This window comes from Ammospiza caudacuta, chromosome 5, assembly GCF_027887145.1.
Source record: "Ammospiza caudacuta isolate bAmmCau1 chromosome 5, bAmmCau1.pri, whole genome shotgun sequence".
Lineage (NCBI taxonomy): Eukaryota > Metazoa > Chordata > Aves > Passeriformes > Passerellidae > Ammospiza > Ammospiza caudacuta.
Window position 1 is genome coordinate 71891352 of NC_080597.1, and position 14654 is coordinate 71906005.

Sequence of the window (14654 nt, forward strand, 5' to 3'; positions counted from 1 at the left end):
TAAGTTTATTGTCTAACGCTTACATTTGTTACATCGCCGCTGTAAAGTGCGACAAATTTTCAGCAGGAACTCCCCGTTCCCCCTTTCCCCTCCTATGAACTGCTGCAGGAACCAGGCCTCGTTCTTTAGACTCACAAAAGCGAAGTAGTGGACATGAAGTTTCAGTGGCACAGTTTTCACAAGTACATGGTTGAACAGAACTGCTGGCAGGGCTGGGCAGAGCCCTGGGCACAGCAGATCCCCCAGGCAGAGCCAGCTCACAGGTGAGATCAGTATCAGCCAGGAAATGTTTGCTTGCCACCCTCAGAGCTCAGAGCAAGGTGCCTGGGTGGAGGCACAGCAAAGGAATAAGGAGTGCTGAGTTCAGTAGTGGGGAAATGCAGTTTAAAAAAGTATAAAAAATTAATGTAAAATACAGATACAAATAAATTTTGTCAGGAATACTGGCACGTGGCAATCTGAACTCAGGGGTTTGTTTCTTTCTATTAGGGACAGGGGAATTAATTTAACACTTTACTGCTCTGTGCAAAGACTTTTACCGGCTCTCAAACTGATACATTTCACAATCTCACTGTAGTGTCTGAACAGCAAGGTAGATGAATTGTTTCCAGCATTACAGGCAACACTAGATAATACTTAAACAAGATAATGTAAACTTTATTCTTAAGGCAGCTGGTACTAATGCTGCACACAGGCATTGCTCAATGCCCATTACAGTAATGGGACACGTAGCACTTGAAAACAAGTAAAAAGAAAAGAGCGTTATTGGACTAAATGATGCATGTTGTCAAAATACCTTCCCTTTCACACAAACCATGAAATATTTGGACATCTAGAAAAATAATGCACCTACTCCTCCAACTTCAGCCTGTTCTTTTACAAATATTTCAAAATACTGATAAATAATAGTGACTGCAAGCAGAATGCCAGTGCCAGAGCCAATGGCTCCTAGAAAGTCAGCCAGTACTGAGAGGGCACCGATGCACAAACCACCAAATGCAGCTGCTGTAGGGATGTATCTGTAAGAAAGGAAAAAACAGGGAAGAAGAAAGTAATAACCAAGGTATCTTTCTTTGACAAACATGGAAGAGATGTTTATAAACATCTCAAAATCCCTCATTATGTCACTTAAAAAAAAAAAAAAAAAGACAGTACAGGTTAATCTCTAATCTGCTGCTGTAACTTATTTTGCATAACTAAGAAAGGCAACAGCTGAATGGGAAGAATCTTCCTTTCTACAGTGGAAACAGGTATCAGATTTTTCCAACAATCCCTGCTCTAGCTGACACTTCCCCAGCACTCCTCACCACCCAGCTGGAAGTCAGCACTTCCTTACCTGTTAAGCTCATGAACCATGGATGTATCCCTGTGGCCTCTCATCACCATTTGCTGTTCTTTGAGTTGCTTGGCAACCTGCAGAAAACATTATTTATGAAACTGCTGCAATGTTTCACAGTCACTTGATGTTTTCTGGGATAAACTGATCAGTCAGTAGCTGGGGTCAGTTCTAAATCAAAAGCACTGTTTGAAAAGCATTAAGGTAGAACACCTACATCTTTTGCTGATGAGCCAGACACCTCGATCCAAGTCTTGGAGAAGAATGCACAGGATCCCAACATAAATATTATATAAACTATTACATGGACAGGATCCTCAAATATTGCACCCATGGATTCTGGAGGAGACAAGTAGTAGCACAGGCCACCAACAGGGTAAGAGCGAGCAGGGCCACCTCCACTGACATCCTGAGAGGGGAAGAAAAAGGCAAGAAATTATTTTTCACAGACTTTTCACATTTGTATGCTGCATTAATAGAGGAATTCGCCTTTGATGTTTGAAACAGCTTTTATACACAAATGTTACAAAGTAAGTATTCCAGCTGGTTAAATACCAAGGAGTCACATCAAAGTAAAAATGCAATAATTCTAAAATGTGATCAAATACTCACTGCCCACTGTCCCAGTAAGTTCACCAAGAAGTTGCCACTGAAACGAACAGACAACATCTGGGAAATGACATAGAGGTTTGACACCAGGGCAGACTGCAGGATGATGGGAATGTTGGAGGTGTAGAACAGCTTGATGGGGTAGCTGCTGTACTGCCCACGGTACCGTGCAGACTTGATGGGCAAATCCACTCTGAACCCCTGTGGAAAGAACACAAACACACCAGGGTTCACCTCTGAGACACAAGGAGCTCCCAAATGCCCCAAAGCTATTCCTGACCAGGCAGCTCTTGCTACATAAACAAGGACAACAAGGCCTGAGATGGTAAAGCCCAAAGGCTTTCTGCCACAGTCTGGATTACAGATTTTAAGGATTTAAAAGTGTTACTGCTTGGTTGTGTTACATTCTTGTCACATAAACATGGTTTCTCATCTGCTAACTGGTACTCCTGTAAAATACATTTTATAGTTTAGGGGTTGATAAAGCCTGTCATGGCTTCCAGCTACCATGAACTAGCCAGCTACCAGCAGGCTCTTGTGTGTAAGCCCAGGCTCTTGTGTGTAAGCCCAGGCTCTTGTGTGTAAGCCCAGGCTCTTGTGTAGTTTTCTGGGGCAGGACCTTTTCTGAGTAGACCCAAGAAAAGCCACATGAACTTGAAAACCTTTTTTTGGGGTTTTTTTTTTGGTTGTTTTTTTGCCCTCCCAAAACTCAAACTCAACTACTTAAAAAAAATCTTTAAAATTACATTTTAGCTGCCCTCGTCCCCATTATCTCCACATGGATCCTCCTTTAGTGTCCATTTTAGTAGATACTTAGATTTAAAAGAAACACTAATTAAATGTTTCCAGAAAATTAGGCAAAAACCAATAAACTACACACCCCAAAGAAGCAAAATTCTCCAGCTCTGTTTAAAAGTATTCTTTTCAGTCAATGATGAATATTAAAAATATTATTGGTGTGATGCAACCACTGCAGTACCAGAATCCATTTTATTAAAAATATTTTCATAGTGTGTATGGCATTCAATGGAATTACACACTGAGTGCAACTAGGGCTGGCTGTAGAATTTTACAGCTTTACTGTTACAGAGGTAATTGTTACTGAAATAACAACACTGGAATAGAAAGAGTTCATCACTCAAAGCTAAGGTACTTCAGTTACTCTGGCTTAAACCCTCCCATCTTTTCCCAAAGACTGCAGTGTCCAGGGTGCACCTCCCCTGTGCAGAGCAGCTGTGGGGAGTTTTACCTGGAAATAGATGACTACAGCAAACACAAACACTGTAGCAATCAGGTTCATGAGGTTGGGCAGGTTCTGTCGGTAAAACGCCTCCCGCAGAGCCCGGACCTTGTCAGTTCGTGTGGCCAGGAGATGGAACAATGCAATCACAGCACCCTCAAACTCTGTTCCTGCATGAGGCAAGAAAGGAAAGAAAGGCTAATCTCCAAATTAAAAACATTGAAGTACCTTTATGTACTTAATTAAAACAATTAAGTACCTTTATTTTTGAAATTTTATGTATGAAACACAAAAAATGTGATACAATAGGACACGGATCCTGTCATAACAAATATGTCATAACATAGGACTCTTTTAGGTTATGGAATGTAGAATGATCTAAAAAACCATTATTCTTGGTTGGAAAAACAAAACAAAATGAAACAAAATCATCAAAGTCACACACTTGAAAGAATACTCTCCTCCCTTCTTTTCTGGGAGTAGGAGGATGTTCAGAAGGAAGAAATAATAAACAAGGTGAAAAACAGCTTTTAGAACTACAAAAACAGAACTACTAAAAACATGGTTCAGGATTTCAAATGAATGCAGTAAATGAGTTAATTTCCTGATGCTGTATCTTAAGGTGCTATTTCAGGGGTCTCAGGACAATCAGATATTGACAGTGGAATGAAGAGAATGCAGCCTCTGAAGAATCAAACCAGCTTAAAGTAATTCAGAGGCACCAACTACAAAAGCATCCTACAGCCACAAACATCAGCTGGATCACAAACAACTCCTCTGAGTGTACAGCACTTCCTCTCTTCTCTATTTCCATGGACTAAGTGATGCTAAAACAACATGACTTCGGTGTGGAAACCCAAAAATTTTCCTTCAAGGGGCCTGAAGTCCCATCTCAACTACTGCACTTCGAATCAGCAAAGGCAAACTTGTATTAATCTCCATGTAAATTAGACATTTTCATCTTCAATGTTAATTGGACAACTGACTTCAGAAGCCCATCACCACACATTAGAACTTTTTTAAAATGTCATCCAATAAAAATCTGATAGTTTATGTGTAGTACACACCCACTGAAACATGACTGTTTCATGAAACAGCACACATACCTCTGCCAGTGTTGATGGTAGTGGGACTGAAAGCTTTCCAGACAATGGTTTCACAGATGTTGGTAGCAATAAACAGGGAAATACCAGACCCCAATCCATAACCCTTCTGTAGCAACTCATCTAGCAGCAACACAATCAAACCAGCCACAAACAGCTGTGAGAAAAGAAACAAAACTGAGCAGAAACAAGAATAAATCAAGTCAAGAGTTGTGTATTAATTCCCTGCTTCAGTATTTTCATAATCTTGGAAACTGATTATTAAGTCTTTCATCTAAATGTCATTCATGCACTGTTTCTGACCCCTCATGTACCAATGCCTGCACATCTCACCTGGCAATGACCTCTGTGCCTTTTTTCAAGGCAGAAACAGCAAACAGATTACTCAGTAATAACTTTTTTTCTAAAAAAATAGTTAAAGTTTGGGCATTTACTGTTCTGTTCTACAGGAGAATGTCTCAAAGCTGCAGCTCTGCCATTTAGTGAGAATTCCTCCACAGCACTGAAGAGCAGCTACTGGAATTCCTGTATTTTTTATAGCCACCAATTCCTGTATTTTCAATTAAGCACCACTCCTACCTGAAATACTTTTGATATTAACTATCCCAGCATTCTCCTCCTTAATGGAATATTTAGAATTTCTCATATATTATTTTCTCATATCTCTAACAGACACAAATAATGATGCTTTGCAGCATTAAAAATAAATAAACTGAAGTCACCCAGACGCAGAAAGATTTTTCCTTCCAGCTATACTGTCTCTAACCAGTCTCAGTTACACACAAAATAGCTCTTTACAAACCTGAATTATAATAAGAAGACAAATTCCAGCACCCATTTCAGCAGGATCTCCATACATTCCAGTCATAACATACACAATGGCTTGCCCAATGGTAATAATCATCCCAAATACTAAAACAGAGAGAAAGCAAATCCTTTAAAACAATCTGAAGTCACCCACCAAAGAAATCTCATATCTATTATCACTTAGGCAGGCTGCTGTCCCAAGACTAAAAATACACTCAGTAATTTCAATTGGAACAGTGCTTACATTTCTGAGCTCCATTGAACAAGGCTCTGTCTTTTGGAGTATCACCAACTTCAATGATCTTTGCTCCTGCCAGCAGCTGCATGATCAAACCTGATGTCACAATGGGTGAGATACCCAGTTCCATCAAAGTACCTAGAAAAGAAGAAAAATGAAAACAACTGCCATTCCAGCACCTCTCCTAAAGCATTATGTCTCTTCAAAGGTTCCTGACCTCTAAAAAGTATTTCTAATAATGTTTCCAATATGTATATTCCTCTACAGGTATGACAAAGCAAACACAGTTATGGCCTCACAAAGGCTGCTGTGTTAGAACCTGTAATTTTGAAGGCAGCATGGAAAACCCATGTAGCTTTTAATTACAAATATTTTTGTGGAATTATGCTAACACTGAAGGCCAATGCACGCTGAAGCTCAGCTTTGTTGGCACATCCTCAAGGAACCTTTCCCTGGACAGCATCTTGTCCCTGGTTGTTTGCTCTGTCAGTGCTTCTATGTCACATTTTCCAACAGTTTAATTTTGCAGACCTCAAAAATATGCTGCAGATCCACATTTTCTAAGAACACTGTCCTTTGAATCACTGGCTCCAGTTGAGAGTTTAGGATTAGTTCTCAACAAAAGAAAAAGCATCATTAAGCTGCTATTAACTCTGCCAACTCACTGACACTGAGCCACTGAGGTATCAACTCCCAAATGTATCCAATTCAAAGAGGGAAAGCATTAAATTAATTATTATAATTTGGTTCTTTCATACTTGTATCCTGGAGTTTCCATGTAAAATATTACATCACCTGTCATGGAAATCTCTACTCCTCCAGCAGCCAGAAAATTAGGATGTCAAAAACTTTAGGATTCACCTCACATCCTCCAATGACTTCTAGTCAGTTGACTGAAGTGAAAACTAACTTTCCCACTCTTGTTTTTTATTGCTTTCAATCTCTCTAGCCTTTTTCTTGGCCACTGTTACAATTCTGTTTGGGTAGTGGACAGCATATTTAGTATCATACACTGCTAGGGACACATCAAATTCTGCAAATTCTGCAGGAGAACCTGAAGTAGAGAACTTCTTTACCTTACTCTCCTCACTGGTAACAAAATTTGCTATTCCTAAGTAAGCAGTACCTTCACATTAGGGGGCTCCAGTGATTTTCTTCCTTCCAGCCAATTTTCCAAGCTACAGATGAGATCAGTGTCCTCATTTAGAGTCAGGCATGACTGGTTACCCATCTTAAGTTTCAGACTTCTAGCATTAGTTTGAATTTTATACATTTGGTTGTGTTCCACTTTACTCTTCCTAGATGTGTTAGTTTAATTTTGCTAAAGTTTATGCCTAATCATCTCTGCCTTCAGCTTTCCTACCTAGAAAACTACTCACCCATAACACTGCCAAACTATTATGAAGTGTAACTGACTTGCACACGTGAGGCCATTTCCTAATCAACACCCTCCCACTGCACATCAGTGCAGTTCCTAACTGGAAAGTCAGAAGATTCCCTGTCTCATATATTAGCTAGAGAGAGACAGCTCTAAAATCCTGAGTGGAATCATCCCAAAACTTGTGAATCAATATTAATCTCATCTGCATCTCAAAGAAATCCCATTCCCAACATGAAGCACTGCTCAAGTACCAATTCTGATTCCATCTGTGTTAAGAACTTGACAAAGTGTTCCAACCTGACATCTGGGTGCTGTGGAATTTACCAGCCAAGTGTTTTCCTCCTGGGCTGTTTATCCCAAGAGAAAACAGAGAAAGGAGTGAGCACCAACCTCTGTTTGATGCAAGAATGACTCTCATCCAATAGAAGGGGTCTGCAGAATCTGATGACATGATTCCAAACAAAGGGATCTGCCAAAGTGCACAACAGCATTAACCAGATACACACAATTAGCAGGCATTCATACAAAATCTTAACATGTAATCATTCAACTGTTACATTGTTTAATTTTTTTTTTAATTAAACCAGAAGTATTGACACCATTTATTTTAATCCTCCAACTGGGGCATAACTCAGAGGACTAAACTTAGACCCTTCCACAGGAAACAGCAGAAACCCTTAAAAAGAAGTTTAAATATGTTTTGAAATATCCCACATGGAACTATCAATACTAAACATGTTCACACAAAACTTACAATATTCTGTATGTCAAAATTGAGGGATTTTGACCTCTTTAAAACTCTTTCTAATCACCAAAACAGTAGAATAACAATCCAGGCAATCTTAGGGATCAATTTCTGAAAACTCTAGTCTGAACCATCTGTTTTCCTTATTCAACTACTATGATCTCTAACACAGATGAAAATTCTAATTATGCATACATCCAGCTGCCTGTAAACCCAAAAACCTACATGTTCTTCTAGCTCTAGTATCATTCCCACTTCCTCCTTCCAAAAAACAGATAGGTACAAGAGCTGTGTTTTAGCCTTTAAACAGTCCTTCAGAGCTGAAAACAAAAACTATTAAACTGCTGCTCTGCAGTCTGGAATGGCTGCATTAATAAACATAAGCTAAAAACCCAATTCTGAAATGTACAGTTTGTTTTGATTCTTCCAAGACATAGATCTGTAAGTCCCTAAAAATGTATAACAAGTAATGCATGGATTCTCATTTTCTTCATTATCCAGGTTTTAAAAAAAACTTTTTTGAAGAACAACAAAAAAAGCCTCCACTCTTTACAAGCCAAGCACAGGTTTTAGGAATGGCTACAACTAATAAAGATCACATAAATGTTTACAAAGACAGGCACTTTGAAAGGGCTTTAGCTCACAACTTTACCAAGATATTCACAAAAAACAAGTTCTACATGTCAACTTCAAACCCTTCACAAAAACATTTTCCTGCAATCTTTACAATCCATCAGCTTGTTGAAGAGAAATTTGCTAAAAAGTCACTTTGATTTAGTTTTCACCCTTGTGAATGCTAAAATTTAAATGTAGCTATGAACAGGGGGTAAACAATGCATTGAATTGCTTGGCTTGTTTATGCTGCTCAATAAATAATTACCTTGGCTGTTTACCCTGCAGCCACTACCATCATTTGATAGGACCTTTGTAACAAGAAAAAAACATCATGTATTTCTGACTAAATATAAAGCTTTAGTTTCTAAAAACATCTATGATCAACACTACAGACTATTTCAGAGAACCAGGTTTTTTGAACTGAACTTTAAATACTTTAACACGAAAACAAAAGCTGAAACTGGTAGGTCAACATGAAACAAGAACCTCTCATGCTTTCAGGGTATTTTTATGAACAGCACACACATTTTCTGACCACAGATGATATCAATACCTACCTGGCAGCACACTAAGAAAATGAAGAGGGTGATGGCTGTCCATAGTACCTTCTCTCTGAACTGGATCTGCAGGACAGAGTGGAGACACAAACATGTTCATGTAGGCAGAACTTCCACTGCACTCTCACAACAATACTGAATGCTGTTATCACTCAGAATTCAATGGAAAGATATCAAACCAGAAAGCATCACTCCTCATTGGAATGTATTTTTAATATGATTTCAGATTTTAGGGAGAGGGACAAAGGTAATTTATGTGGGACTGGCAGACATTCAGTCACTAGAATATATTTCATCTACAGTATTCTAATACATTTACAGAAGAGCAACAGCATGGCTGAAATCATGGACTTACCAGAGCAAACATGAAAGATTAATGCAAAAAACTTATCTTCAGTACTGAGTGCTCTAGGCTCCAACAGAAGTTTTGTAAGGCTGGAAATTCTTAAACTAAAGCACTATGAAGTTTTTAGAGGGATTGAACTGTTGGGAAAACATGTGATTAAAACCAGAAGAACCATGAGTTTTTGACAGTAATTTAAAATATTTAGAATTAAGTTCTTCAAAGGGTGTTAGAAGAAGCTTTAAATTCATCATTATGTTCATGGACACACACCACAAAATGATTTTTAAATATTCCTTGTTTTCCTCCATTTTTTTAAATTGATGTAGGTTATACATTACTTTAAAAAGAATGCCAGGCCAATGATCACGAGTGATTAATTCATTGAGGAGAATCTCAGAGTCACAACATTTGAGGTGCCTGTAATTAGTGCCAGGTGCAAGAAGAGAAGAATCACAAGATTTAGGTTTGAGTCAGAGGATTACTCAAAGCATGAGACAGACAGAAATGCTCTTGAGAGCAGAGAGGGCTGGGGTGCAGGGTTATGTTCAGGTTCCCACCTCTCCTCCAGGACTGCAAACCTGAGGGTTAAATGTGCTCACTGCAGACAAGTGTGAGCAGCTACAAAACATGACATGAACAACACCTAAGAGAGATCCAGCAGAAACGGTTGGGGCTCTCTGCCTCCAACCACTGAATCTGCCTGTGAAGTCACAAGAGAAAGGATTAGTGCCTGGTTTAATAGGTACAGAACACCCACAAATGAGAAACTACAAACCAGTGCAGCAGCAGAACAGGTCCTCAAGCAAAGAAAACCCAGAATGCAGTCTACATCTTTATGAGTGAAACCATGCACTTAGAAGCAAAATAATTCAGGTAATTTAATTTATTTCCTGCTACTGCCTCACTCTTAAAAGAGGACAGATGCTAAAAATACTTACAGCAGAGAGTTACAAAAAGAAAAATAGTGACAGCAGCAAATAAATCTAAACAATACCTTGTGTTAGACTATGCAGTGCTGACCCATTTTACCAGGTCTGAACTCCACAATTCAGACTTTAAGCACAGACTTCTAGAACCAAAAATGCTCAGCCAAATTATCTCTACAGCCTTACAGTTAAACTTGGCTTCAGAGGCATCAGTGAAGGTCTAGAACTGCTCTGGTTCTCTCTAACTGTGGTGAATATGAGCATTAGAGGAATTCTGCATCACCCAAATCACAGTTATTCACAAGGAAAACAGTCTCTATGAGTCAAGATGACAAAAAAGCAAAAGGAGTCATCCAAACCCATATGTCAGGAATGGCAAAATACAGTGTGATACCAAAATATTCCAGCCACAAATGCTAACAAGCACAGGGACAGTAAATTTCACCATCTGATCTGATTCAATTGGACATTTTCTTCCTCTGACATTTTTCTTAAATGAAGGGGCTTGAGCATTATTATCCTGGTGCTCTGAACAGTGTGTTCTACTTAAAAAATCTGTGCATGAGGGAAACACAAGCCCATTCTACTAACTACAAAAGTAGCAACCACTTTTGCTAATCAAGTTGGCCAAAACACGAAAGCAACACTCCCTAGAGACAGAAGAAACCACATTCCTCATCAACAACAACAGCAAAATGATTCAGTGAGAGCCCAACTGAATCAAAACATCATCTTCATTTAACAATCAATATGTGCTTAATGAAAATTAATTTATTTTTCTATTTATCTGAATTTCTTGTCCTGGCCTTAAACCAATCCGCTGAAACCATTACTGGTCATGTCTGCCTGTGACAGCTTGCTAGAAAACAATAAATTACAGAGAATAGAGTTACATGGAATGACCTAAATCTGTTGATAAACTACACAGAATCAAGGAACATGACAGAAAATGGTCAAAGGGCTCTTCAGCCTAGGAAAGATGTTCCCAATTACATTTTCACTTTAAATTTGTACAAAGCTGGCAACTGGCAGCCATTGTCTAGACAGTGACCAAAATAGCAGTAAAGACAAAGTGACCCAAATAGACAGGACAGGAATCTTGGCACCTCTCTGGGCATCCTTCATCTGATGATGGGCAACAAGGAGACATCAAACCCCTCATCCTCTCTGGCAAATACCATCAGCCACTGAGCTTTACAGAAACATCAGTACCTGGAGGTTTGTGTCAGCTTTCTCTTCTCACTCATCTCAGAAAACAAAACTGAGAGGGCTGTAACCAACCAATCATAGATGTGCCATAAATCAGCACCAGAAGATTGCACCATGGCTCTCCACTGCAGAAACAAAGATGGGCACCTGCCAACGAGATCTGGTACATCCAAGCCAGGCCACTTTGTCTGGCCTAAATAATTTGTTTAGAAACCTGTCCCAAAGCTGAAGAGTGCTGGAAAGCAACTAGATGGAGCAAGAGGCAGGGGGTAAATCCCAGTCTTTTGAAAAAATCTATTCCAGAGGGCCATAATCATAATTTTTTACTGTATTTTCTTCATTCAACTGAGCAGGCTCAGCTATGGTGACTGGCACAAACACCTCTATATCCAGGTCTAACCTTGGGGAACCTCTCATTAACCAAAGAGGATTCTCTGAGATGGTGCCATGTTCCCAGTTAAGCTTTCCCTTTTAAGAATATAAAACCCAACATGTAGCTCTTAAGGAATTTTCATGGAAGTCATGTCAATAGCCATGACAAGTCAATTTGTTATTTTAATTAAGATTGTCACGTGGGCAATATGTGCTTGCTTGAGTTTTGAAAGCAAAAATGGTGTTTGGTTGGAGGGTTTTTTGGACAGGGCAGGTCTCTTTCTGATCTATAAAAATTACCTATTTTTAATCTAGAAAATGTGCCAAGAATGGAGGAGGAGCAGTTTCAAATGGGAGGAGTTTCAAGAGCTAGAGAATGAGAGAGATCAGCTGTAAATGAACTGAGTTCACTGACTTCAGATCAAAGAGAAATGTCACATCCAGAAGGTGAACAGGGCAATTACCTGAACTGTACCACAGATCACTCTCCCACCTCAGCAAGGTCAATCACAGCTATGGCTGTAGGAAATACTTTTTGGAAGGGGAGGATTAAATTTGTGCTTCCTGATCTACAGAACAATCCTTTTCCAAGTAATATACAAGCCAGCTCAAAGCCAACAGGAAAACAAAGCTTGAAGATTGTGTCCTAATATGTTAAAATAGATCACATGGACCTGAAACTAAATAAACTCAGTCTAGAATTGAGATTTTTTTTTTAATGAGTTAGTATCATTACCATAGGGAACAACTTACCAGAAGGGTGCTCAGAATTCATCATCACAGTAATGTTTTACCTTAATATGTGTCCCCCCCTGTTCCAAAGAATATGTTCTACTTTAGGGCCTTCTGTCTGTATTTATATTGGAGCCTGGACTAGAATATCACAATATTCCCTCCCCTGTGAACTATAAAAGTAAGAACATAATGTGGCACTCACTTTTCTTTCCGGTTTCTGGATTTCAGGTAACACTGCACAGAATGGCTTAATGACTTCTAAAAATTTTACTGTTCCAGAAAAACAAACACACACACAAAAGAAGACAGAAAAATATATTAATGAACACTTATTAACTTCACAGAACTTTATTTAGCTTCCAAAACTGTCTGAAAACTAATACCCTCTTCTTAAAACAGCTGAAAACAGGGCAAAAATGTGAAATAGAATTCTTGTTCTAACCAGATTTGGCCCATTCTTTTTCCACAGCTGGAATAATTTTAGAGAATTGGTGCTGTATGTATCACCAGAAGTGAACTGAATTGTATTCCATCTAAAAATAAATGACCTAGTATCACTCTGTGCTAGTTAAACACAGAAAGAGACTGACATCAAAAGGTATCCATGCAGAGATTAGAATCTTGGGTTTATTCAAGTATTTAGCTGAAAAAATAGTTAATCATTAAAAAATGTTTACAAATTGTAATTTAATGAGTGCAACACTTATTCTGATTGGAACTTTAGGGGATTTTATTTAGTTTTAATCCATCTCTCTTCACAGTTTCCCCTTTAGAAACACAGAAAAGCTCAACAGTTTGAGCTCTTTTACTGGGCAAAAAATGTAGTCAATTTAGGGGCAGAAAAAATCAAAGCGTATGTGCTTGGTAGGGAATTTGCCTTCAAAACTTGAACATTATTTCCAGCCCCAAAACACTGGGGCAGACAAAAACCCACCATTGGATCCTTTTCAAAGAGGATGCATTTATTACACTGCAGAAGGCATTTATTACACTGTAAGTAACATTTTGGCTCTAGGGCCATGCTTACATGTACACTCTGATGTGACACGTCTCCTCTATGTATCCCAAGCCCTCACACAGCTGCTTGGAACGTGCACTCAGCCCACAGAGGGTGGCACAGCTCCATCAGAGCATCATGGAATGGGTCAGGCTGGAAGGGAGCACAGGGCTCAGCTGCTCCAGCCTCCCTGCTCAGGCAGGGCCATCCCAGGGCACAGGGATGTGCCCAGACCCTTCTGGAATATCTCCAGTGAGGGAGACTCCACAGCCTCTCTGGGCAACCTGCTCCAGTGCTCGGTCACTGCTCAGGACAGAAATTCCTCCTCATGTTCAGGTGGAGCTTCCTGGGCATCAATTTGTGCCCTTTGCCTCTTGTCTTACTGGGTGGCATCACTGAGCAGAGCCTGATCCATCCTTTGACACCCGCCCTTTAGACACTTATACACACATATTTATATGTACATAGGGTATATATGCTCCATACGTGTATATAGTGCATATATAGATATATATATACAGAGTAGGGCTAGAGTGGAACACGTCACCCCAGCACGAAGCAGCGCCCGGCCTCACGCCGTGCCCGGCAGCACCGACCCTGTGCGGGGAGCGGCTGCTCGGCACCGCCGGCCCTGCCTGCGGCGGCAGCCGGAGCACGGGGCGGCATCACCGGCCACGTCCTCCCCGCGCTGCCCGGGGCCGCTGTTCCCCGCCCCGGGTCCCGGCCCGCTCCCTCCCGGCTCCGTCCGCACTCACTGCCCATGGCGGTGGCGGCCCGGCCGCGGTCCCGGCGCTGTCACCGTCGCTGTCGCCGCCGTCACGTGACGCGCGCTGCGGACGGGCCGTCCCTCCCTCCCCGCCCGGGGGGGACACGGCGGTACCGCCCTCACGGAGCGCCCCCCGCGCCCTTCCCCAGGCGAGGGCAGCCGCAGCGGCGGGACGGGCGCAGAGCGGGGGCCGCCGCCGCGGCGGGATCAGGCTGAGGCCGGGCAGCCGCGACGGCGAAGGACCGACCGCGCTCCCGGAGTGCTCCGCGCGGCGCGGGGGGCGGGCACGGCCCCTCAGGCACGGCTCGGCCCCGCCGGGCGCGGGAAGCCGCCCGGCCCTCACTCGCTCAGCGTGAGGGGCTGTGGTGTGTCTGTGGTGCTGGTACAGCGGTACCAGGTTGTGAAAAATGAGTATTTTATGCTTGGCTTTTCGCAAATGTCAAGACCCAGGACATCCCTCTGGCTGTGCTGAGCAGCCAAGACCCCTGCCATAGGTCTCAGAGACCCTGACACAGAGCCCAAGATGCCCCTCTGGTTTTGATTGTGACCCGTGGAGCAAGTTACGAGCCTTAGATGAAGATCTGCAAGCCATGACAAATTAAGTAGAACGATAGTGAATTTATCACAAGGTGAAAAAGTAGATTTTGGGGTTTTTAGAATGGGGATTCAGGG

General features: G+C 41.2%; 1 protein-coding gene across 1 annotated transcript; it reads right to left on the reverse strand.

Annotated features, from left to right (window-relative positions):
* Positions 1-8: 8 nt before the first annotated feature.
* SEC61A2 (SEC61 translocon subunit alpha 2) lies at positions 9-14206 on the reverse strand. The gene is made up of 12 exons (XM_058804753.1): positions 13972-14206; positions 12422-12489; positions 8632-8697; positions 7105-7183; positions 5340-5471; positions 5091-5200; positions 4292-4445; positions 3195-3355; positions 1949-2146; positions 1554-1745; positions 1337-1413; positions 9-1019 (listed from the first exon to the last, which is right to left on the reverse strand). The coding sequence occupies exons 1-12, from the start codon at positions 13976-13978 to the stop codon at positions 833-835; spliced, it is 1431 nt and encodes a 476-aa protein (XP_058660736.1). The 5' UTR covers positions 13979-14206; the 3' UTR covers positions 9-832.
* Between the last annotated feature and the right edge of the window lie 448 nt (positions 14207-14654).

Bases quoted from the DNA above. Each gene is read 5' to 3' on its own strand.
- SEC61A2 (XM_058804753.1), bottom strand. The intron at 1,746-1,948 runs GTGAGTATTTGA...TTCCCCTCTCAG, and splicing joins ACTTACTGGGACAGTGGGCA to GATGTCAGTGGAGGTGGCCC. The intron at 1,020-1,336 runs GTAAGGAAGTGC...CCTTTCTTACAG, and splicing joins ATGGTTCATGAGCTTAACAG to ATACATCCCTACAGCAGCTG.